A 23,743-nucleotide genomic window follows, 5' to 3' on the forward strand; every position below is an offset into this window, starting at 1 on the left:
CCATCATCATTCCCAGCTCCTCTAAGATATCACCATCATCCCTCACACTCAGCAACAATTAACTTTCTATTTCATACTGTCTGTTCATCTTTTTTTTTTGCACAGCTACAACATCTGTTCTACTCCTCATTCTTCTCAACTTTGCATCATCTGAAAACAACTACACATCACCATTCAAGCCTTTCCCAATATCATTTACATACAAATTAAACAGCAAATGGCTCCTAAAATAGACCCTTGCAGTGCACCATTTAATTACTCTTTTTCTGGGATGTCATCACCCCCCCCCCCATACAGAACTTGTTGATAACTGTCAGACAACCAGTCTCTAATCTAGCACATTATATTCTACTATCCAATCCCATCTGTTCGAATTATCAGCTTGTTATGTGGCAGTCTGTTCAAGGCATTTGCAAAATCTAAATACAACACTTTGTATGCATCTCCCTTATTCATTGCATTTGTTACATTGTTATAAGAAGTAGATTGCTAAATTACAATTTTCCTTTAGCAAGCTCATGCTGTGCCCATCAAAGAAAATGCTACTGTTTTCAATCCAGTTCAAAATCTTGGTTCTCATTAACCTCTCTAATACTTTAACCACAACTCCAGACAAACAGGTTGGCCTATTATTTGAATCCTCAGTCCTATCACCTCCCTTATGAAGCAGAATAATTTTGTACTCTTTCCACTCCTTTGGAACTTGGCCCAATGACTCATGATAATAAAATAAAAAGTTAAAACTGTTAACTCCCTGGAATATTCCATCTAAACATGTGGTAATATATTATTAAACTATACAGATTTATTAACATCAAGTTTACTCAACTGTTCATATAGCTCTTGGTATAAATATGAATTTGGTATTTTATGGAGTTCATGCCATTACTATGCTTGATGAACATATCTCTTAGCAGAAGACTGATAATAATACATGAAGTTGTAAAACTGAAACAGCATAACATTTTTAACACTCCTGTTCTTTGAAATAGTTTTGATGTGTCTGGCACATTTATAATGATAAATAGTGTTTAGTTTATACATTTTTTTATTTTATTTATTATTATTTTTTTAAAAATAATAGATCTTATTAGAAGCACAAGAACTAGCTGTCAGAGAACATAATGTTGAATTCAAGTCAAATTTGTGGGTTGGTAAGTATGCATAATTCTTAACCTTTATCATAAGATTTGATTTTAGAAATGGTGAAAGTTTGTGTGTGTGTGTGTGTGTGTGTGTGTGTGTGTGTGTGTGTGTGTGTGTGTGTGTGTGTGTGTGTGTGTGTACCTGCAGAGTTTAAATGTACACTATGAGGGTTGTTTAAAAATTTTGGTAAAAAAGTAAGTTAAACACATATTTTTGGAAAAAAATCACCTTTATTTCTCAACTTGGTCTCCAGCGAGTTTCCAATTTTTTCATCCCATCTAAAAAGTAGGATTTCTCAAATTGTGCAAAATAGTCATTGACAGCCTTGAACATCCTCATTTGAAGAAAATTTTTTCCCACCGAGCCATTTTAAGTTTGGGAACAGGAAGAAGTCGCATGGGGCCAAGTCCGGTGGATGTGGAACCAATTCGAACCTCAATTTGTGCAATTTTGCCATTACAATGGTCGATGTTTGGGACTGTGCATTGTCTTGATGAAAGAGTAATTTTTTGTGCGCCAATCTTGACTATTTTTTCTTCAGTTCTTTTAAACGGTCCAACAATGACACATAATAGACTCCTGTTATTGTCTTACCCTTTTCCAAATACCCTATCATGATAATTCCTTGGGAATCTCAAAAAACAGTGGCCATCACCTTACCAGCTGACAAAACGGTCTTCGCTTATTTTGCTGCTCTTTCACCATGCATCGTCCACTGTTTTGACTGCTGCTTGGACTGAGTTATGTAGTGGTGGATCCAAGTTTTGTTTACAGTCATGAATCAACGCGAAAATCCTGCAAATTACAATTAAACAACATCATAAGCACACTCCGAATGCCCAACTGAGGTCATTTTCTTCGTAGTGACCTCAGTTGGGCTTTCAGAGTGCGCTTCATCTTCTATGGACTTACGACCACGTTTAAACTCATTTATCCAAAAATAAATAGTCTTTAATGCTGGTGCAAAGTCCCCCATGAACTGCATCTAACTTGGCTTTGATCTGCGAAGCTGTCCACTTTTTCAAATAAAAGTGTTTTATCACTGCATGAAACTCTTTTTCCTCCGTTTTTATGAAAAATGTGAACATGGTCATTTTAAATGTTTGCCAAATGAGAACTATGCGTTGCACGTGGCTAAAATTTTGCAGAGGTCATGAAAAAGATGATATGTGCCTATACTGGTATGAATGAACGAATTGTGTCGCCGTCTATTGGAAATTTACAAACTTTTCAAACAACCTTCGTATGTATGTGGTTTTTTTACTTCTGTGAAACTGTTTTACTACAATTTCATAAGGTATAGTAGATATTCACTCTAGTAGCATATCCATAGGACTAGGAAAATAGTTTATTATATCAAGTGGTTCACTATACTGAGGAATTTAGAGAAAAGAATTCCCTTCTCACTCCTTAAAAATAAATAACTTTTCTTTCTGAATTTCCTGGGAAAAATTCAAGATTTTTAATCATATTTTCCAGTCTGAAATTTTCTGTTCTCTCTGTGTAAGAAATAATTGTGATATTTCACAAGTACACTGCAATCCCAGTCCATGCATGTGTCCTCCACATGTGCAGTGTGAAATCGAGGCTAGTAAAATGATTATAAATATTTCATTATTTTTGAATAAACATTAATTTCTCTTATTTTATTGTAGTTACCCCTAATAATTAGTACAAGGAATGCTTACAGTATTTAAAAATAAAAAAAAAAGGTAAAAATCAGACAGCTCTTTGTCATCAAAAAAGTGGATTTCATCACCATCTTGAACATATCAGTAGCATGAAAAAAAAGAGAAGCAGTGATGATGATGATGGTCAAACACTATCCACCTCAAAACAAGAAGTAAAAAAAGTTTCCATTTGTCACATAACACGTGATAGAATTAGATGAAATTTCTCAATACTACTGCAAAGAGTGATTTTATTAGAGAATGGTTATCTTAGAGAGGTCTACAGTTACCAACAAGGATGATGGTAAGATTCTAACCTAACCAGGGCTTCTAACCTGATGTCTAATCCTCACCTTCTCATGTTGCACCCTGTTGGGTATCTTGATGCTGAATGAACAAGGATTGGGCTGGTAATTTGAGATTTAGCTGACCAAATTGTATTCCTATTGACTTAAACCATAACTCAAAATCATGGTATAACATGATGAAATTTCTGGGGCATTGCCTGGTTAAACAAGGACGTGTTGTTTTTGGCAGGGAACCTGCCAAAACTGTGAAAAATCAGCTACTGGAACAAACTCCAACTCAATATAGCAGAGATCAAGATTAAGAATGCAACATAGAAGCATCAACGGAAAAGAAATGTAACTAGCAGAAGAATTGGATAAGTACCAGATGGACATAGGTGTTACTGAAACAAAAAAAGACAAAAACACATGAGATCTTTCTAAGCAACAAATACAAAAACTTATAGTCAGGAAATAACAGTCAGGGAAAAGGAGTAGCTATAATATTAAACACTAAATATGAGGATAAATTTTGATGGCAGGCAGTATTAAGTAGTGACGTGGGCTAATATCAGAATTGAAACAGAACTGGCGAATGAGGCTTATTTGTGCTTATAGTCCCACAGAAAAGTTCTAATAAGAAGTGGAGGAATTTTTTGAGGCATTAACGGAGATCTAAACAGCAGAGTAAGAAATGATTACCAGACATATAAGAATGTTTTGGGAAAATTTGGAGAAAAGAGCAAAACTAATAATAATGGTAAGTTCCTGCTACATTTCTGCTCAGGACATGGACTAGTTATTGCTAATTCCATGTTCCAACATAAAAATGTGCACGCATTCACATGGAGAGAAGAGGCAAGGAATATGAAAAGTGCCATTGAAAAACGGTGATGTTTTTCCTGAATCATTGATGGTTCAGGACACAAGAATATACAAGGGTGGTCTGAAAGTTCCCCGGCCTTGACATAGATGGCAACACTATCGGCAAGATTTTTTTTCTATGTTGGTACATCTGTCATAAGCATCCATGTGAAATTCCAAGTCATTCTATCCAGTAGTTTGTTTTATACAGCTGTCTGAAGCAAAAGCGTTCTCTGTATCCCTCGAAATGGATAAAATTGAGTATCGTGTGGATTTCTTTTGGCGTTAAACCTTCTTTGTAAAATAAGGTTTAACGCCAAAAGAAATTCATTCAAAGTTTATAAAAGTTTGTGGGCACTCTTCTCCTTCATTTTCGACAATTAAGAAATGGGCTGCTGAGTTTAAACATGGCTGTACCAGCCTTGAAGGTGATCCATGTGAAGGACATCCAAAAAAGTTTAACAACACCAGAAATCATTAATCAAGTGATTAATGATTTCTTTGGTATTGATATGGTATTGGATGACTGGTGAGTCCAAGTGTGTGAAATTGCTGAGACTATAGGCATTTCAAAAGAACATGTAGGATATATTTTGCATGAAGAATTGCATATGAAAAAGCTTTGTTCAAAATGGGTGCTGTGCTTGCTCACAGCAGATCAAAAACACACTCACATGAAAATCTCTGTACAGTGATTGGAGCATTATTATAACAAGAATAAAACTGATTTTGTGCATCGATTTATTACTATGGATGAGACTTGGATTCACCATTACACGTCAGAATCCAAACAGCAGTCAGAACAGTGGACAGAACTAGTTGCTCAGCACCAAAGAAGACAAAGTCGGCTCCATCAGCAGGAAAGGTCATGGCATCAGTATTTTGGGATGCTAAAGGCATTTTGTTTATTAATTATCTTGAAAAGGGTAAAACAATAACTGGTGAATATTATTCTGATCTTTTAACCAGACTAGTCAAAAAATTCGTGAGAAAAGACCCGGTTTGCAGAAGAAAAAATCATCTTTCATCAGGACAATGCACCTGCCCACAAAGGTGTTTTGGCAATGGGAAAATTAAGGGATCTACACTATGAATTGTTGGAACATCCACTCTATTCCCCAGATTTGACTCCCTCTGACTTCTATCTCTTCCCAAAACTAAAACTCTTCTTCACTGGTCAGCAAGTTTCTTCATATCAAGAGGTGATTGCAGCTGTAGAGGGATATTTTGCAGATCTTACTGAGAACACTACAGGGATGAGATAATGGTGCTGGAGCATCACTGGAATAAATGTATTATTCTTAAGGGAGATTATGTTGAAAAATAAAAATAATTTTTATTTTATATTAAAAAGATTAGCTAAACAAGTGTTGTTTGCCAGGTTGGCAGGGAAAAGACCAAGATGGAAGTGGATTGATACAGTAAAAAGTGCCTTAGAAGACAGAAATATAAGCTCTTATAATATTGGAATGTTGACAGATAACAGGCTAATCTGGAAGAAAATTGCTGATAGGAAGTTAGTAATGATGTAACTGTTCATGTAGTACTATCATAAGATCTTGTACACCTGCATATCCTGAGGGTATATGTCTGGAATTTGATCATTATTATGTTGCTTATTCTGTAGCAGAGACCTATTCTTTAGCCAAAGTATGATTGGAATCTTTCAAGATTTCTTTTGAAACATATGTAATTGCTAGTCTTGCACTTTTCTTACAACCATGCACTTCATCTTGCTGTGATAAAATGTTTTATGTCAAAAAAATTGAAAAACAGCAATTGCAGTGATAGTAGTGAAAGTTGCAATGAATACTGTTCTGTGAATACAATGATGAATAAACACCCAATTAGATTTTGATCATGTGGAATATGCTGTACAGGATGATATTTCCTCTTCAGTATGTCATGTGAGAAAACTTGTTGAATTGTTTAAATAGTCTCTGACAAGAAATTATATTATGTAAGGGGGGGGGGAGTGAAAAATAGTTACAAGTCATTTTGGACTGCGAAAAATACATTTGGATACTATAAATTAAAGTTGACAAGAAATTATATTCTTGGTTTAATCCTTTATCCAAGTATAAGCAAACAAGCTGTAATTATCCCATTAAATTGTATCATGTGAGAGTAACATATTCTTATCCACTCATTCCTGACTTCTCTTTTTGACCAACTCTTCATACTTTACCACCAATCCTGAGATACTGATCAATCCATAATTTGCTGCCACAGACTTAGATCCTTCTTTATGCAAAGGAATTACTTTCTCTCCTTCCACTTCCTTGGGACTTTGACTAGACTTAAACAGCCTAGTCAAAGGCATTGCTAGTTCCTCTACACCAGGGGTGGCCAACCTTTCATAGTTCATGCGTCAATTTTTTCATTTTTTAGTTAAGATGCGCCATACAAACTTATACCACTTTTCAGCACTCTTAAAATATGTAATATGGATATATTTAACAATTATGTAAAATGATTTATTATATATATGGTAATATAGACACTTTCAGCAGTTTTAAATAAAAGGATTTCATATAAAGACAAGATAAACATTAATTATTTTATTGACTTATGAAATTGCTTTGCTTTTGCTAAGCTTGTAATGTTTGGAGTTAAATCAGTTACAGAAAACATCAAATAGATTTTCAAATTTGAATCAGTCAGTTGCGACCGTAGTTCCAAAATGACAGATATAACTCTGAGCAAATTTTCTCAGTTCTGGAAAATGTTCATAGGGCAATGATCGCCAGAAATTAATTATATCAGAAGCATCTGGGAGTGATAGAAGTTCATTAAATTTCATTTTCAATAAAGAATTGGTTCTGAGATCAATAAGTTCCATTTGTATGTTACTAGGCATCGTCAAGTTCAGAGTGAAAAGGGATTTATAATGCAAGTATGCAGTCTTCTTCTTCGGCAAAGTCACTAAAACGAATATTAAAGAACTCTTGCAATAATCTGAGTTTCTCAGTATATTCTGTAAAGTTGTCACTATTTTCAACGGATTCAAACGGAAAAGAAAAAACAAGCATGAACATGGTATTTTAATTGCTCAGTAACATCATGGGAAAGTTCTTTGATGCGTCTTGGGAGATGAACAGTTTTAATTTCATTTTGAATGCACTGATGTTATTTACTAAGCTGGGAAGCAATTTGTTCTTGCCCTGCAGTTTCAAATTTAGATCATTGAGGTGACTGGTAACATTAACTAAAAATGCTAAATCAAATAGCCATTTCTCATCACACAATAGGGCTTTTTCCTCATGCAACTCGTCCTTCTCTTCCAGAAAATTACGAACACTTACTTTCAGCTTCCAAAATCTACTGAGAACTTCCTTTAGAAAGCCAGTGCACCTCACAGTGAAGGATGAGATCACTATATTCCATATCTAGCAGGTCACAATATTCTCTGAATTCTCTTCTGTTTAACCCTCTTGCTCTAATTTTATTCACACACTTTACAACTGGTATCATAACATGCTTCAAATTTTGAGTTTTTCCACACAGAGATTCTTCATATATAATACAGTGATACTTTAGTAGAGAACGACCTAAAAACCTTTCAAGTAAAGTTACAGTCCCAGAAACTCTACCTATCATTGACGGTGCTCCATCAGTACAAACACTGATGAGCTTACTAGAATCTAGTTGTTGATTTTCTAGACACGACTTTACTTTGTCAAATATGTCTGACCCTCTGGTTTTTCCTCCATGAAGTGATTCAAGACCGATAAGTTCTTCAAAGATGTTAAAATTACCATCAATTCCTCTTATAAAAATGCTTAATTGGGCTACATCACATATGTCAGCGGATTCGTCCAAGGCTAAAGAAAAAGAACAAGCATGAACATGGTCTTTTAATTGCTCAGTAACATCATCATGGGAAAATTCTTCGATGCATCTTGTAATTGTTTGCTTGGACAGAGGCAATTTGGTTTACTTTTCTTACAACATTCTTATCACCAAGACATTTTGCAAATTTTTTGGGACAGGGCTTAACAACTTCCTCTCCATCAAAGAAAGGCTTGTGTTTTTTTAGCCAACACAAAGGCAATTTCATAAGATGCCTTCAGCATTGCCACACTTTCACAACTTCATTTCAGAAATATATTTTCTCTCTTTTTTATTTCTTCCTTTTTCTTAACCACCTATTCTTTCCACAACTCAGACCCAGGAACTAACTTCAGTTTTTCTTCTAATTCAGCTTGATGTTTTCTATAGTGTCTGTTAAGATCATGTCTTCTATTATCTGAGAGAGTGCTTTCACAAACAATGTACAACAGGTTTCCTGAAGGACCCGCAATAAATAAGAACTAATTTTCCCACAATTCATTAAACTGGTTTTGCTATCACCTTCTGCTTTTCTTCTGTTCATTTTTTTTTTTTTTGCAAAGTAATCAGTAACTGACTGTAAAAAAAATTATTTCAAAAAAGTAATGCTTATTATTAAATAATTTATTTAAATTATTTTATGGTTTTAAACATTATGAACATTCAAAAACAGTTCTACAAATTTAAGATAAGATTCCTCTTTTCATGAAGGCCTAATGCAGTTCTATAAGTTTAAAAATATTATATATATATTTTTTCATAGAGTGTTTTCGTCTCTCTCTCTTGTAATATATTATGTCCAATGAAATACGAGATCGCTTCCTTCCATAAAACAGTCGATCAGCTGGCAATCACGCACACAACCCAAACATCCTCATTACGAAAGCTTTGCTGATGATCAGTTAAATTTTAGGAATAAATCTACTATACGTAAATAAAAAGGAAAGATATTGTATAAAAAAAACATAAAAACACACACACATACAAATACACTGAATAATTGCAGGTTTCAGTATCAACAAATTAGGGGAGCGGGCAAGAACTTGACATACGCGTTCAAAATGAAAAAAAAATTATTTTTAAATTTACAGAACTATATTAAGCCTTCATGAAAACAGAAATCTTATCTTAAACTTAAAGAACTGTTAATAAAAACATATATGTTCGAAAACACAGAATTGTTCACTCACATCGAATCAGAAGTTCATCGAACATTATGACGAGAGTCAGCTGTAAACTGATTGAGTAACTAGTGACGCATGTCAGCATTTGCTGGTGCCTGTTGCTTCAAGATCAAACAAGTATAATAAGTGTGCACTCTAGAATTCAGTAGTAGGTTAATTGTGTGTTTATATATATATATATATATAAATCGTATACAACATTTTTAAAAATTTTTCTCTGGGGTTCAGTGCGCCACTTTTGTCGCATGCGCCATAGGTGGGCCACCCCTGCTCTACACATTGTCATAAAATGCAAGCCGATATCCCATCCAATCCCACATCTGTATTTACATTCAGATTCTGCAATATCCTGAGTATTTCCAATTCATCAACCTCTTTTCTCACATCAGTTCCTGTCTCCTCTATCGTAACAGTATCTTCACTTGGATGATAAACCCTCATAAAAGGATCACTCAATATCTCAACAGTTTCATCTGCTTCTGTTACATCTCTGCCATCTGCTCTCATTAAAGTTATCCTTCCATAGCCATTCTTCCTCCTACTTGCCACATAATGAAAATTTCTTTTGCCTTCTGAACTAACTACTTCTTGTAATCAGAATTTGTTTCTTACCTTGCTGGTCACCTTTCTTGCCTGTTTCCTGGTATGGTTAATGAGTTAGCTAGTCACTTTTCTCCTTATGTACCCTCCACAATTCTATTTGTTTTCAACTCTTTCCTAATGATATTACTCATCCATTTATCTCCTACCAAATTTACCCTCCTGACCTTTGGTATACAGTGTGATTATTGCTTCCTCCAGATATCCCCCTCAACTGTCCCTCACTGTGATAGTCGAGGGGAGATCTGTGAATAGTGAAGGGATATCCTTCCCATGCAGATCCGTACCAGTGACTGCTTCAAGTTGCCTCCTAAGTATATCATAGTGATAAGCCTTTTAGTTCTACATATAATCCTTCTTAACTGGAATTTCCACAATCAAGATCACATGATTACTTTCCCCAGTTGGAGACAATGTAGCCACCTTAGTTATGGACAAGTCTTCTGATACTATAACAAGATCCAACAATCTCATACCCTGAATCCACTCTTTTACATTCTGCTTCAAGTAATTATCTCTCAGTAGCTGTATAAATTCCATTTCCTTTCTGCCATGTGATCTTTCCTCTTTCCAGTCTATGTCTGCAAAGTTGAAGTCTTCCATAATAATTACTCCTTGCAACTCCTGGCTTACAGCAGCAAGCAGTTTTACAGTTTGTCTTTTTGTCCTCAATCTCACGTCATATTGACTCAAAAGCAACTGACATCTGCCCAACTGACTCCTATTCTTGTTGGCTACAATTCATCTGCTGTTATTAACAGTACCTCCACCCTATATCCTGTCTACTCTATCTCAATGAAAATACTAAATATATCGCATTCTATCCCTATAACTGCATCATCTGCTGTTAGCCAAGTCTCACTAATGGCTATACTATTGGCGAGATTGAACCAATCAGTGCCAAAAATGCCTCCCTCTTATTCCTGATGCTTCTAGCATATAGAAACTGTAGCATCCCATTAGATGCATACATAAAAATGGAAGAAGCATTTATTAACATAATTTCTCTCCAAAACTCAGCTACAGTGTACTTTGATAGATGAGAGAGTGAAATTAACTGGTTTTCTGGTCATGGAAGACTAGTAATTGGTTAGCAGGCAGTGGAAGAGAAGTAGCATGTAATATGCTGGGCAAGAAGCAATGGACCAGTGGCAGAATTAAAGAGACATGCTAGTTAGTTCTTACAAATTGTTGCACATAATTTGAATTTGTCTGTTTTAAATTTCATTATTAAGAATGTTCTCTTTGTTGCTAAAATTAAAATGGTGGTAAATATATATCTATTCTCTTGTGCGTGTGCATTGCGAAGGTACATTGTGGTTGGTTGGCAAATCTAACACTCATGTAAAATTGGTGCTTTTTGGTGTTTTTCTCTTAGAAAATTAATGTTTGATAGTATATTAGTGTAGATTTTAGTGTTTTTTAGTATATTCGTGTAGATTTTATTGTTTTATAGTATGTTAGTATAGATTTTAGTGTTTTATAACATATTTTATAAGAAGGCTAGTCCTGTTATTATTGGAGATATGGAGGAGGTTATTGAAACTGAATTAACCTCCAAAAAAAATCTATATAATATATTATAGTATATTAGTGTAGATTTTAGTGTTTTATAGTATATTCATGTAGATTTTATTGTTTTATAGTATATTAGTATATACTAATATACTATAAAACAATAGTATAGTAGTATATACTAATATACTATAAAACAATAGTATATTGTTTTATAGTATATTAGTATATACTACTATACTATTGTTTTATAGTATATTAGTATAGATTTTAGTGTTTTATAACATAAATATTAAGATATTTCAATAACATCTATAAGTTTAAAATGGCACCAAAAATACACAAGAAACGTAATGCTAAGAAGAGCAGCGCAGTTGAGAACAAGAAGGCTAGTCCTGCTAATGAGGTTATTGGAGATATTGAGGAGGTTATTGAAATTGAATTAACCTCCAAAATAGCAAAATTAAAGCAGATCATCAGAGAGACGACAAGGAAATTACAAAAAATCGAGAGGCATTTAAATGAACATAGACAGAAAAAGAAAATTAAGCACAAAATAAGAAAGTAAAGCATAGAAACAGGTAAGTCAGAAAGTAACAGAATCAGGAAAGACAGAAATTAATGGAAATCAGGTAAGTAATGTTGTTTGTAAAAAAAGATGGATGTTATTTGGTATGGTGACTCTATAATAAAACATGCTATTGATGAGCGACTTATTACTTTTCCCAGAGCGAAAATTCAGAATATAAAGGAAGCAATTCAAAAACAGAAACGAAAAATAAACGAGATTGTGATTGTAGTACTACTAATGACTTAACTAGCGATAAGTTCAGATAAGAGGCGAGAAGAGTGAAGAGGGAGAAAGTGAAAATCGTCAGTATATTACCTCAATATGATAAAAATTAATTAAGAAGAAGGGCTATGATGGCAAACGATTCGATGCGTAGGCTGTGTGGAAGGAATGGATGAGAGTTTTTGGATGTGTGGAGGGATTTGAGAGAAGCTTGGATTTGTATAAAAGGGACGGCCTACACCTGAATGCATTTGGTATCAGTAGTATGAGAGGCTGGTATGAGACCTAACAGAGAGTCATGGAAACTAAATTATAAAGGGAGTAATGGTGAGAATGTGAGTTAAGGGCGACAATGTTATATAACTGTGTTAATGATGGGAATGGGCTTTATCATGGAAATGTTGACAAGGAGAGAACAATTTTGATTTTGTGTTCGTCCAGTTCAGACCCATCAAACACATGCAAAAATGTCTACATGTATGACGCACTAGAGAAGAATAGAGATCTGCAAGTTGCCCAACTATGTCATGCAGACAAGAGTATACAAAAGAACATGCAGGTAGATTATTGTGTCTGTATACGAATGTTAGGAGTATTTCCGTAAACTACTAAATGAAGAGAATCCGAGAGAGAGGTGTGAGGATGGAGAGGCAAATGAGAGACCGGTGCAAGACATAAGCAGAGAGGAAGTGGATTGGGTACTATGAAAAATGAAGAATGGAAAGGCTGTGGGGGCAGACCAGATACCTGGGGAAGTGTGGAAAAGTTTGGGCAGTGAGAGTGTTGATATGTTATGGGATCTGATGAGGAAAATAGCCCAACACCAGAGGAATGGAGGAAAAGTATTCTCGTCCCAATCTACAAAGGAAGAGGAGATGTTGAAGACTGTGGCAACTATAGAGGAATCAAGCTGATGTCACACACATTGAAGATATGGGAAAGAGTAATTGAAGGAAGGATACGGCAGGAAACGAAAATTGGTGAGGAGCAGTTTGGATTTATGCCAGGAAGAGGGACAACGGATGCGGTATTTGCGCTAAGGCGATTGATGGAGAAATATAGAGAGATGCAAGTGGATCTGCACATGGTGTTTATAGACCTGGAGAAGGCATATGACAGAGTGGCCAGGCAGGAGGTATGGAGGTGTATGAGGAAGAAGGGGGGTGTCGGAGAAGTATGTGAGGTTGGTGAAGGAGATGTATAAGGGAACAGAAACTCAGGTCAGGTCTAGTGTCGACATGACAGAAGGGTTCCCCATTGTCGTAGGGCTCCACCAAGGGTCAACCCTGAGCCGCTACCCTCTTTGACCTGGTCATGGATGTACTAGTGGAGGATGTCAAAAAGGAGGCACCATGGAGCATGCTGTTTGCCGACGACATTGTTCTATGCGAATCATCCTGAGAGAAGCTTGAAAATACCCTGGAAGAGTGGAGAGAGGCATGAGAATTAACCGGGTGAAGACTGAACATATGTCAACGGGGAGTGACAAGGATATATGGCCATATGACTCTAGGGTGAAAGGCTAATTTCAGGGAAGAAATTCAAGTACCTTGGGTTGGTTGTCGAGAGGAATGGTGACTTGGATGAGGAAATACAGCACCGAATAACATGCGGATGAATTGGAGGAAGATGAGCGGGGTTCTGTGCGACACGAGAGTGAGTTGTAAAAGGAAAGGGAAGCTGTATAAGATGGTGGTGAGGCCGGCGATGCTCCATGGCATGGAGACGTAGCCTATAACAAAGGCACAGGAGAGGAAGATGGAGGTAGCGGAGATGCAGATTATGAGATGGATGAGTGGTGTGACAAAGGACAGGATAAGGAATGACTACATCAGAGGGATGGTTAAGGTGGGAACAGTTGGCAAGAAGATACAAGAAAGTAGGCTGAGGTGGTTCGGACATGTAGAGAGGAAGGGTGAGGAGTATGTTGGTAAACGAGTGGAGTATATGGAGTTGGAGGGAAGGAGGAAAAGAGGCAGGCCCAAGCTCAGGTGGAGGGATAAGGTGACAGAGGATCTTAGGGAGAAAGGATGGAGTCCGAAGGACGCCCTGGACTGGAGAACTTGGAAGAGGAAGGTTAAAGACCGGTGCGCCGACCCCGTTTAACATGGGATAAGGCATAGTGGAAAAGAAAATACGAATGTTAGGAGTATCAGAAACAAAGGGGTAGAGTTCGTTGCCTTTAAATATGTTGGGACCTCAGATTGTAGGCATTAGTGAGACATGCCTATCAAAATCACACTTACTATTATGGAGTGTAAAGGGTACAGTATTTTTAGGAAGGATAGAGGAAAGAAGAGGAGAGGGCATTCTGCGGATGACTTGAATCCAGTTAGAGTTGAGACTTATGATTGTAGTACTACTACTAACAGTATTTCTTGTGACAGTCAGTTTGAATCCATCTTGTGGAGGTGGAATCTAACAAGATCAATTACATAGTGGTGTTGTTACTGACCTAGTGGATTGGTTGGTAGTTTGTAATTCAGCATGTAACCTTTTCTGAATGTTCCATTCAGAAAAGGTTACATGCTGAATTACAAAGCAGGAAATTATGACCAGCTGAGGAGTATTTTGAGTTCAGTGCATGGGAAGCATTTAAACAATACTTAAATGATGCGATATCAGAATTTGTCCTGAGAGTTCGAAGAATAAATAGAGTAGGAGTCAAATGGATGTGTAATGTTATTAAGCAAGAGATTTGTAAGAAAAGGATGATGTGGAAGTAATACCATGTGTATAAGGATGATGTCTGTTATGAAACTTATAAGCAGCAGGCTAGAAGAGTCACAACTGTTGTACAGAAAGCAGAGTATGAAAAGAAACTGGCTTTGCATGATAAAGTCAACCCGCAAGAATTTTATTGATATGCTGCAAGTAAAAGAAAGAATGAATATGAAAGAATAACTATTTCAAATGCTGATGGCGTGAGGGTAACAGATGCAGAAGAAGTACAATTAATGAGTGCCCATTTTGTTAAAGCTATCAACCTGGTGTACGCAACATTCAGCTGAACATTCTTTTAGCACACTATTTCTGGCTATTTCTTTGACCAGTCTTTTTAATATGAGAATAGGGAAGATTCTACAGGAATGGAAAGAATGTATGATAATTAAATTGCAAAGACCGATGTATCCAACTGTCAACCACTTAGTATTTCAGGAGTGGTGGTGAAGATTTTAAAAAAATTGGTTAGGGCTCACATTCAGAAATAGGTTGACAGTGAATCTCTACTTTGTAATGAACAACATGGGTTTACTAAGAGAAGGTCATGTTTTAGCAACTTGCTCACATTCTATAACAATGTTTCCATTGAACTAGACAAGGGGAATGGATACACCATGATACTTTTTGATTTTGCTAAGGCTTTTGACAGAAGACAGCATGGTAGATTTGCATAAATTTAAGAATATGGGTTTTGATTATAGAATATTAGCGTGGATAAGAGGATGGCTGACTGACAGATATCAAAAAGTGGTGTACGGGGGTGGGGGGATGTGAATCTGCAAGATTTAAGGTAACCAGTGGTGTACCACAAGGATCAGTGCTTGGTCCACTCTTATTCAATCTGTACATTAATGATATTGGGAAGGATTTGACAAGCAACATACAGCTGTTTGCTGATGATGCCAAGATAGGTAGGGTAATCAGGAATGCTGCAGATATGCAGTACTTGCAGAATGATTTGAATAGGCTGGAGTAGTGGGAATGGGAAAATGGATGTCAGTTCAATGTCAGTAAATGTAAAGTCGTTCACTTTGGCATGATTAGATATTCAACATCGTATTATATTAGTGGGATTATGCTAGAAGCATCCTGATGAGGCTATGGATCTTGGAGTGTTAGTAGATAGGAAGTTGAAGTTCAGGGGCCATGTGGCAAAGACTGCAAATACAACTCAAAAGATAATTGCAATGCTCAAACGAATGTTCACATGAAAAGATAAGGATGTTATTTTGCCTCTTTACAAGGCCTTGATAAGACCTCACTTGGACTGTTGTGCACAGGTCTGGTCTCCTGGTTTCCGATGTGATTCTAATGTACTAGAGAGAGTACAAAGGCAAGTGTTAAAAATGATATCACGATTGTGGAATACTGATTATGAAATCAGATTGAGAATTTGTAGATTGCAGACTAGCAAACAGGATAAAGGGAAGTGATATGATTGATACTTACAAACTTCTGAAAGGGTGATACAGGAGTTCAATTTATAGAGGGTGGGGAAAGGACAAGAGGGCATCCTTGAAAGCTGAGAATGAATGCCGCCAAGAAGAGGGTGAGGGCTAGATTTTTCTCTCATAGGGTGGTACATGATTGGAATGGAATGCCATTGAATGTTGTGAGTGAAAGCAATGTGAATGAATCCAAAAATAAATATGATAGCTGATATGTGTAATATGCGGCTTCCCTTGATGAGTTCGTGACTCCTTGGAGATCTCTGTCAACAATAATAAAATGCATACACACACACACAGACCTTTTACTACAATTCATATTTAAGTTAAATTTCTGGAACCCTACCTCTGGGTTTTCAGGAAATATAACAGCTTCTTTCTTTTTATTCCTTTACACATATACATGGCACTCTTATCATATTGGGTTTTGTGACCTCTCATATTTAAAAAAAAAATCAAGGTATGACTGGCATTTCACTGATCATAATATATGCTGTACGCTTCTATGCATGAGGTCACAAATCTTAGTATGCTAGTGCCATTCATCTCTTTTTCATAGTATTACAACCATGCAAAAAAAAAAAAAAATATACATATATATATATATATTTTTTTTTTTTAGGTATATATATATATATATATATATATATATACACCTAAACCTGACTACAAGGTATTTCATAGTTTTATGTTTACATTTTGCATTTATTTCCTTAACTAACTTTTAATATATTTTCTGTAAATTGTAGTTTACTTAAAAATTAAGTGGATATTAAATCCATTATCTACTTGGTCGCATTATTTCAAAGCCAAATATAGAAGCTATAAAAGTTTCGTATGAAATTTGACCAGAGAGCTCACAGGAATACACTCGCCGATATTTACGAGTTGCCCTAGCCAGACCTTATAGGAGAGATGATCGCTGTGCCCAAGCATCCATATATTCCCCTCCTATTGGTCCATTTTGAAAAGACTTCACTAGCCTGACAACTGTTTTCAAACTGGTTGGTTCTCGTCAGAGACCAGGCAGAAACCTTAAGAGAGCAAAACCTCTCAGTACTAAGAAACTGGAAACATCGGAGAGGTGTATTTTTCGTAAGCCCTTTTTAGGCTCTTTATTTTAGTAAATACTTTTATATGCCGACCGAGAGTTCACTTACGAAAAGTACACCTCTCGGATGTTTCAAGTTCCTTAGTACTGAGAGTTTTTGCTCTCTTAAGGTTTCTACTTGGTCTCTGACAATAACCAACCAGTTTGAAACAGCTGTCAGGCCAGTGAAACCTTTTCAAAATGGACCAATAGGAGGGGAATATAAGGTCCGGCTAGGGCAACTCATAAATATCAGCGAGTGTATTCCCGTAAGTTCTCTGGTCAAATTTCATACGAAACTTTTATAGTTTCTGTATTCGGCTTTGTAATAATGCTAGATTTAATATTCACTTACTTTTTATAAATTTGAATCGCCAAAGTGAAGCCTTTTGGCTCTTTATTTTAATAAATGTAGTTTACTTAGTTTCACATCTTGTTTATCTTGTTAGTAGGTGAATATTGAACGGGGGGGTGAGAGAGAGAGGAGATAAGGAATACAGTTATCCAGAACCCAACAAATGCACTCACCTGTAGCAAGTAGATTTTGCTGGCTGGTGAGAAGCAGAAGACTAAACAGAACAGAAAGTTTTTTTACTTAATAAAAAAAATAATTTTCTAAATAACATATTTTTAACTTTAAGAAAACACAGAAGAATGTGTGATATAAATGGTCATTCTAGTAACAAATCAGATTTTTTTTTTTTTTTTTACTGTTCTTTCCTATTGTTATTTATTGATTTGGAATAGTTCTCACACAACAGAAATGTTCTCCAAATAATGATATTGAACCATTAATCACTTCTCTTGACATAATGGGATATTATTATTCTAAAAAAAAAAATGGGGGGAGGGGATTTTGGGTACATTGTTATCATGCAAGTAGTATTTTACACAATTTGTTGAGACCTGCGATTATCACACAAAACATTATAAAATTGGTGTTAGTATATAAGAATTATAATTTTGTAAATGTTTTGTTTAATTATGTGTTTTTAAAAGTACCACATCATTTCCAGGAGAATCATTTGTTGGCAAAGGAATATATATAAAAGGAGTCAGGAAGCATGCTCGCATGCGGTTTGGAAAAGTTCATTACAAACATTGTCATTATTTTGTTCGTCTGGTAGAAGGACCACCACCTGAACATTATTACCCACAAGAAATGTCAGGTTATGAAAAATTAAAGGATTATATAGATAATTTAAGAGCTCGAACTATTGTAAATAGTTTGTAGTATGTTTTCATGCTCATTAATCCTCTCTTATTATTTTCACAAAAAAAAAATGTATAAAATGTATATTACAATAATATTAAAATAATCATTTTGCTGTTTGTGTGTATTAATCATCCATAATCTTAATAGAAATGTTAATCCTTGTAGTACTGCCCATGAATTTTGAGTGTTATTTTTTATTATTTTGTGTGAATCCCACCCATGAAAGGTTGTAAACCTTTTGTACATTAGCACCAATGATAGATTAAGTTTTTTTTTTTACTTGTTTTTTATTAATTTTATATATTTTTATATTATTATATTATTTTTTGCATAATCCAGAAACTACTTGCCCTGGAGACCATGCCTAGAACTATTTCAAGCCACTTCAGGCCTCCAATGAGCAGGGTATTGGTCTTGCACTTGGCAATGAAATTCATCTCCTACTTAGAGACAATCACAAATATCTATAGTGGCATTTGAACCTGCAGTCTGTTGGTTACACTTGACCAACCAGGCCTTAAATATTCTTTCACTTTACTGCTTTCTGATAGGATCTACTGTGTATCAGAAAGCAGTAATCTAAAGGAAGTAAAACAAGTAGTCTAAAGGAAGAAGTAGATCCTTCCTTTAGACTACTTGTGTTACAACACCGCCTCCCCTTTTATGATGATTAAAAATTTTCTTTAATAACCATGAAATACTGAACCATAGAAACAGGACAATTGGGATGCATATTCTTCTACCACAGCTGACTAAGTGAGATCACAGTGTACACCCAAAAATAAAACATTTTAATTAGTATGAATGATTTCTAATAACTGAATCAGTATGATTTATTTTTTTAGGTCACAAAATATTGCATACATATTTGTAGTTTAAAAAAAACCTGTCACTGTGTCCAGATTGCTTCACAAGTTCGGAAGGGAAGCTTACTGCTAAAAGTAATTTGCCCTGTTCTTCATTTACTGTCAGTTTAGTTTAAAATTATTTACAGTGCAGCACAGAAAGAAGAAAAGTGAATTTGAGAATACAAAATTCTTAAAGAAACAGAAAGAAGTAACATTAGAACAGAAGCAGGAAATTCTCAGGAATCTAAAATTGATGGAACATGCTCAGATTTCACTTTTCCTATTCTATAATAAGCACTATCTTAAAGAATACACCAAAAGTTTATACTATATTATGTTACAGGGTTGTATTTCCAAGAAAGTAATCCTAATTTATACAATGCAGAGAACCAACCAGGCTTCTGACCTAATGTCCAATCCTCACCTTCTCGTGGTGCACCCTGTTGGGTATCTACCTGGATACTGAATGAACGAGTATGGGCTGGCAATTTGGGATTTAGCTGACCAAATTGTATTCTTATTGGTTAAACCAAAATAAAAAATGATGGTACAACATGACAAAATGTCATGCCGCCTGGGGCATCGCCCGATTAAACAAGGTCCCCGTTGTTTTCGCCAAGGAACCAGGATGAACAAATCTGAAAACACACCCCCAACTCAACATCACCAGAGTTAAAGATTGGTACTATCAACATAAGAAGCCTGAATGGCAAAGAAATGAGCTAGCTGAGGAATTAGATAAGTACCAGATCGACATAATAGGAGTGACTGAAACAAAAAAGACAAAAACTGGTGAGATCTTTCTGCGCAATGAATACAAAATGTTATATTCAGGCAATGACAATCAAGGAAAAGAAGGAGTAGCCATAGTATTCAACACAAAATACGAAGCTAATCTTTTTGAATTGCAGGCTGTCTCAAATAGAGTGATGTGGGCAAATATGAGAATGAGGAACTGGACAATGAGACTTATTTGTGCCTATGGTCCCACAGAAGGTTCTACTAAGGTAGAAGTGGAGGAATTTTTTGATGCTTTAGAAAAAGCAACTGACACAATGAAAAAGGAAAAGTTGGTCCTTGTTGGGGATCTGAATAGCAGAGTAGGAAATGATTGTCAGACATACAAAAATATTTTGGGAAAATTTGGAGAAAAGAGCAAAGCTAATAATAATGGCAAATATCTGTTGGATTTCTGCTCAGGACATGGACTGGTTATTACTAACACCATGTTCCAACATAAAATTGTGCACAAATTCACATGGAGAGAAGAGGCAAGGAATAAGAAAGGTCTCATTGACTATGTTATTGTTGATAGTGATGTTTTCTCCCTGGTGCAGGACACCAGAGTGTACAGAGGATTTGAAATTGGAAGCGATCACTATTTAGTCTTGAGCAGGATAAAATTGAATTTCATATTGAAAAGAATAACATGTAAGAAAGTTTTAAAGCGAATAAAAGTTGAGCAACTCTCATATGTGAACTGTAGACTAAAATACACAAAGATTATTGAAGAAGAAATGAAAGAGTTTGAGAACAGGAACCAAACCTTCGAAATTCACTGGCAAGCCTTGAAGAAAACCCTGATTGATTCAGCCAGAGAGGCAAGTGGTGAGGTTGTCTGCAAAGATGGAAAAATCAGGATTCCATGGTGGAGATAGGAAGTTAAAGAGACAGTGAAGGAAAAGAAGGAATCATATCAAAAGTTCCTGGCAAATAAGTCAGCTTTTGCTCTTAGAGAATACACAGACAAATGTAAGAAAGCTAAACACTGTGCAAAACTAGCTAAACAAAAGTCATGGGAGAACTTTGGCAAGAACATAGAAAATGAATATCAAGAAGGTGGTAAGATATTCTAGAGGTTGTTGAAGAAGCTTAGAAATGGAGGAAAGAGTGCTGTAAAAGGAGTTAGAGATGATAAAGATTACATGAAAACAGGAGAAAAAGATATCCTTGAAGTATGGAGTAATTACTTTGAAAAATTGCTAAATGAAACAAACAGTGATAGCACAGTGGTAAAAATCACTCAACAGGCATAGGGTCAGGAATACATATCCATACTTGAAGTAGAAAAAGCCATCAATGGCTTGAAATGTGGAAATGCAGCAGGAATAGATGATATTCAACCAGAAATGCCTCAGAAAGCCTGGACAGAGGGACGAATTCCCGATGACTGGAGTAGAGCTCACATAGTACCCATATATAAAAAGGGAAATAAAACCGAATGTGAGAATTACAGAAGTATTTCCCTACTGAGTGTTCCTGGCAAGATCTATGCAAGTATACTTGAGAAAGGTTGAGAAGAATTGTGGAAGAAAAGCTTGGTGAAGAACAAGCTGGATTCAGGCCAAATAGAGGCTGTCAGGATCAGATCTTCACTTTACGACAAATAGTCGAGAAAGCATGGGAATATAACAAAGATCTATATTTAAGTTTTGTCAATCTGGAAAAGGCATATGACAAGGTTCCAAGAGAGAAGCTTTTCGAAACGCTACAGTTATATGGTGTCAATGGGGCATTGTTATTATTTAATGAATTTATTTATCCTGTAGGCGACTGTGCCATTGATAATATTTAATGATTTATCCTATAATATGTGCCATTGTTATTTATAATGTGTATTATAAATAATATTTCATTTACTAACAATTATTTTTATTTTTGACTCCGAGTGTCCCTATATGTTATTATATTTGCACAAAGAGTTCACTCCAATTGGTGCAATGACTTTAACTTACTCTTTCAGAATCCAGCTAATCATTGACTCAATACCAAGTACAAAATAAACACATTTAATAAAAACTTAAAACAACATATATACACTTCTAGTAAAAATACATAACTACAAATACAGATTAAATGGATCCAAGGCCTTATTTAAAAAATACAAACTTACTCTTAAGACAAAACACTTTTTCTTTCACAAATCACAAAAAAATGTTTATAGTCTTTTTCTCTTCCTGTTAAGGCTCTTTTCCAGAAGTTACAAGATTCTGTACTTCATTTTCTTAGGATCCCTTTAAAATTCCTTTTTACTGCCGCACACAAAACAAAATCAAGTTCCTTCCTACTTGAATATATCTTGGTCAGTTTATAAAAACTTAGTTTCAAGATTTCCTTTTTCTTCTGTACTTATTCTTTCTTGAAACATATTATTTCCACTATTCCTTTTTCGGAATACAATATGAAATTTCCTTTTAACTGCCGCACACAAAAAATCAAGTTCCTCCCAACTTGAATATTCCTCGGCCAGTGTATAAAAACTTAGTTTCAAGATTTCCTTTTTCTTCTGTACTTATTCCTTCTTGAAACATATTATTTCCACTATTCCTTTTTCGGAATACAATATAAAATTTCCTTTTAACTGCCGCACACAAAAAATCAAGTTCCTCCCAACTTGAATATTCCTCGGCCAGTTTATAAAACTTAGTTTCAAGATTTCCTTTTTCTTGTGTACTTATTCCTTCTTGAAACATATTATTTCCACTATTCTTTTTTCGGAATATAATATGAAATTTCCTTTTGACTGCCGCACACAAAAAAAATCAAGTTCCTCCCAACTTGAATATTCCTCGGCCAGTGTTCTAAAAAACTTTCCGAACGCTCTCTTGTTTACCACTGTAACTTGGATACGCAACGCTTTTCTTGTCAGCTGTCAATCAAACATCAAGTTCACTCCGGGAGCATGCGCACTTCAACAACGTCAGAAACTACGCATTGTAAAAATATGGCTGACTCGCTGTATCCACCAGCGCTGAAGAAAGTCTTTCATAAACACAAAATTCAACATTTAAAAACACAACAAACTTTCTTATAAATAATACAAATAATCAATTAAGTAAGTACTTCAATATTTTTACTTTTTTTTTTTTTACATATTACTTCTAACATAATATTTTCATAACGAGCACATCACAAGTGCAGACACTGCGTGTATGAAAACAAAAACTAACAAGCAAAATTAATACGTAAAAATATTCAGAATTTTTAATATGATTATTTTTACAGCATTATATCAAGCAATACTTAGTCTTTATTTGAGTTGCAAGTCAGTAGTTAGAATTGAAGGAAGTACTGGGAGATGGTTTAATGTTAAATCTGGTGTGAGGATATAACAGAGAGGATAATAACATTATCCTCTCTGTTATTCATTATCTATATGGATCACATGAAGGAAAGTGATATTAAACATGATATCAAAATTGGAGATGTTAATGTCAGCTCTTTGCTTTATGCAGACGATGTTATACTTCTAAATAAATCCACTACAAGTTTGCAAGATTCCCTGACTAAATTGAATAACTGTTGTAATAGACATGGTATGAAGGTCAGCATTAAAAAGACAAAGACAATGAAAATAGGTAGAATTGTTGAAAATGTCAACTATCTTGTGAACGGGGAACCTGTGGAACAAGTTAAACATTTCAGCTACTTAGGCACGATTTTTACTGAAGTTGGTAGATTAAATATGGAAATAGACAACAGAATCAGCATAGCTGGTATGGTAGGAAGTCAGTTGAATAAATTCAT

The 23,743-nt window shown here is 35.3% G+C and overlaps 1 protein-coding gene across 2 annotated transcripts in view; it reads left to right on the top strand.

Annotated features, from left to right (window-relative positions):
• Positions 1 to 18,480, top strand: part of mRpL22 (mitochondrial ribosomal protein L22) — a 142,614-nt gene extending 124,134 nt beyond the window's left edge. For both annotated transcript variants that reach the window (XM_090392644.1, XM_090392645.1), the window contains exons 5-6: positions 1,085 to 1,154; positions 18,169 to 18,480. In XM_090392644.1, the coding sequence (XP_090248770.1) occupies positions 1,085 to 1,154; positions 18,169 to 18,386 (288 nt within the window). In that variant the 3' untranslated portion in view covers positions 18,387 to 18,480. The remainder of the gene's footprint in view (positions 1 to 1,084; positions 1,155 to 18,168) is intronic.
• The last annotated feature ends 5,263 nt before the right edge of the window (positions 18,481 to 23,743 follow it).

Source organism: Typopeltis vanoorti, chromosome 5, assembly GCF_054136105.1.
Source record: "Typopeltis vanoorti isolate ZY-2024b chromosome 5, IOZ_Tvanoo_1.0, whole genome shotgun sequence".
NCBI classification, from domain to species: domain Eukaryota; kingdom Metazoa; phylum Arthropoda; class Arachnida; order Uropygi; family Thelyphonidae; genus Typopeltis; species Typopeltis vanoorti.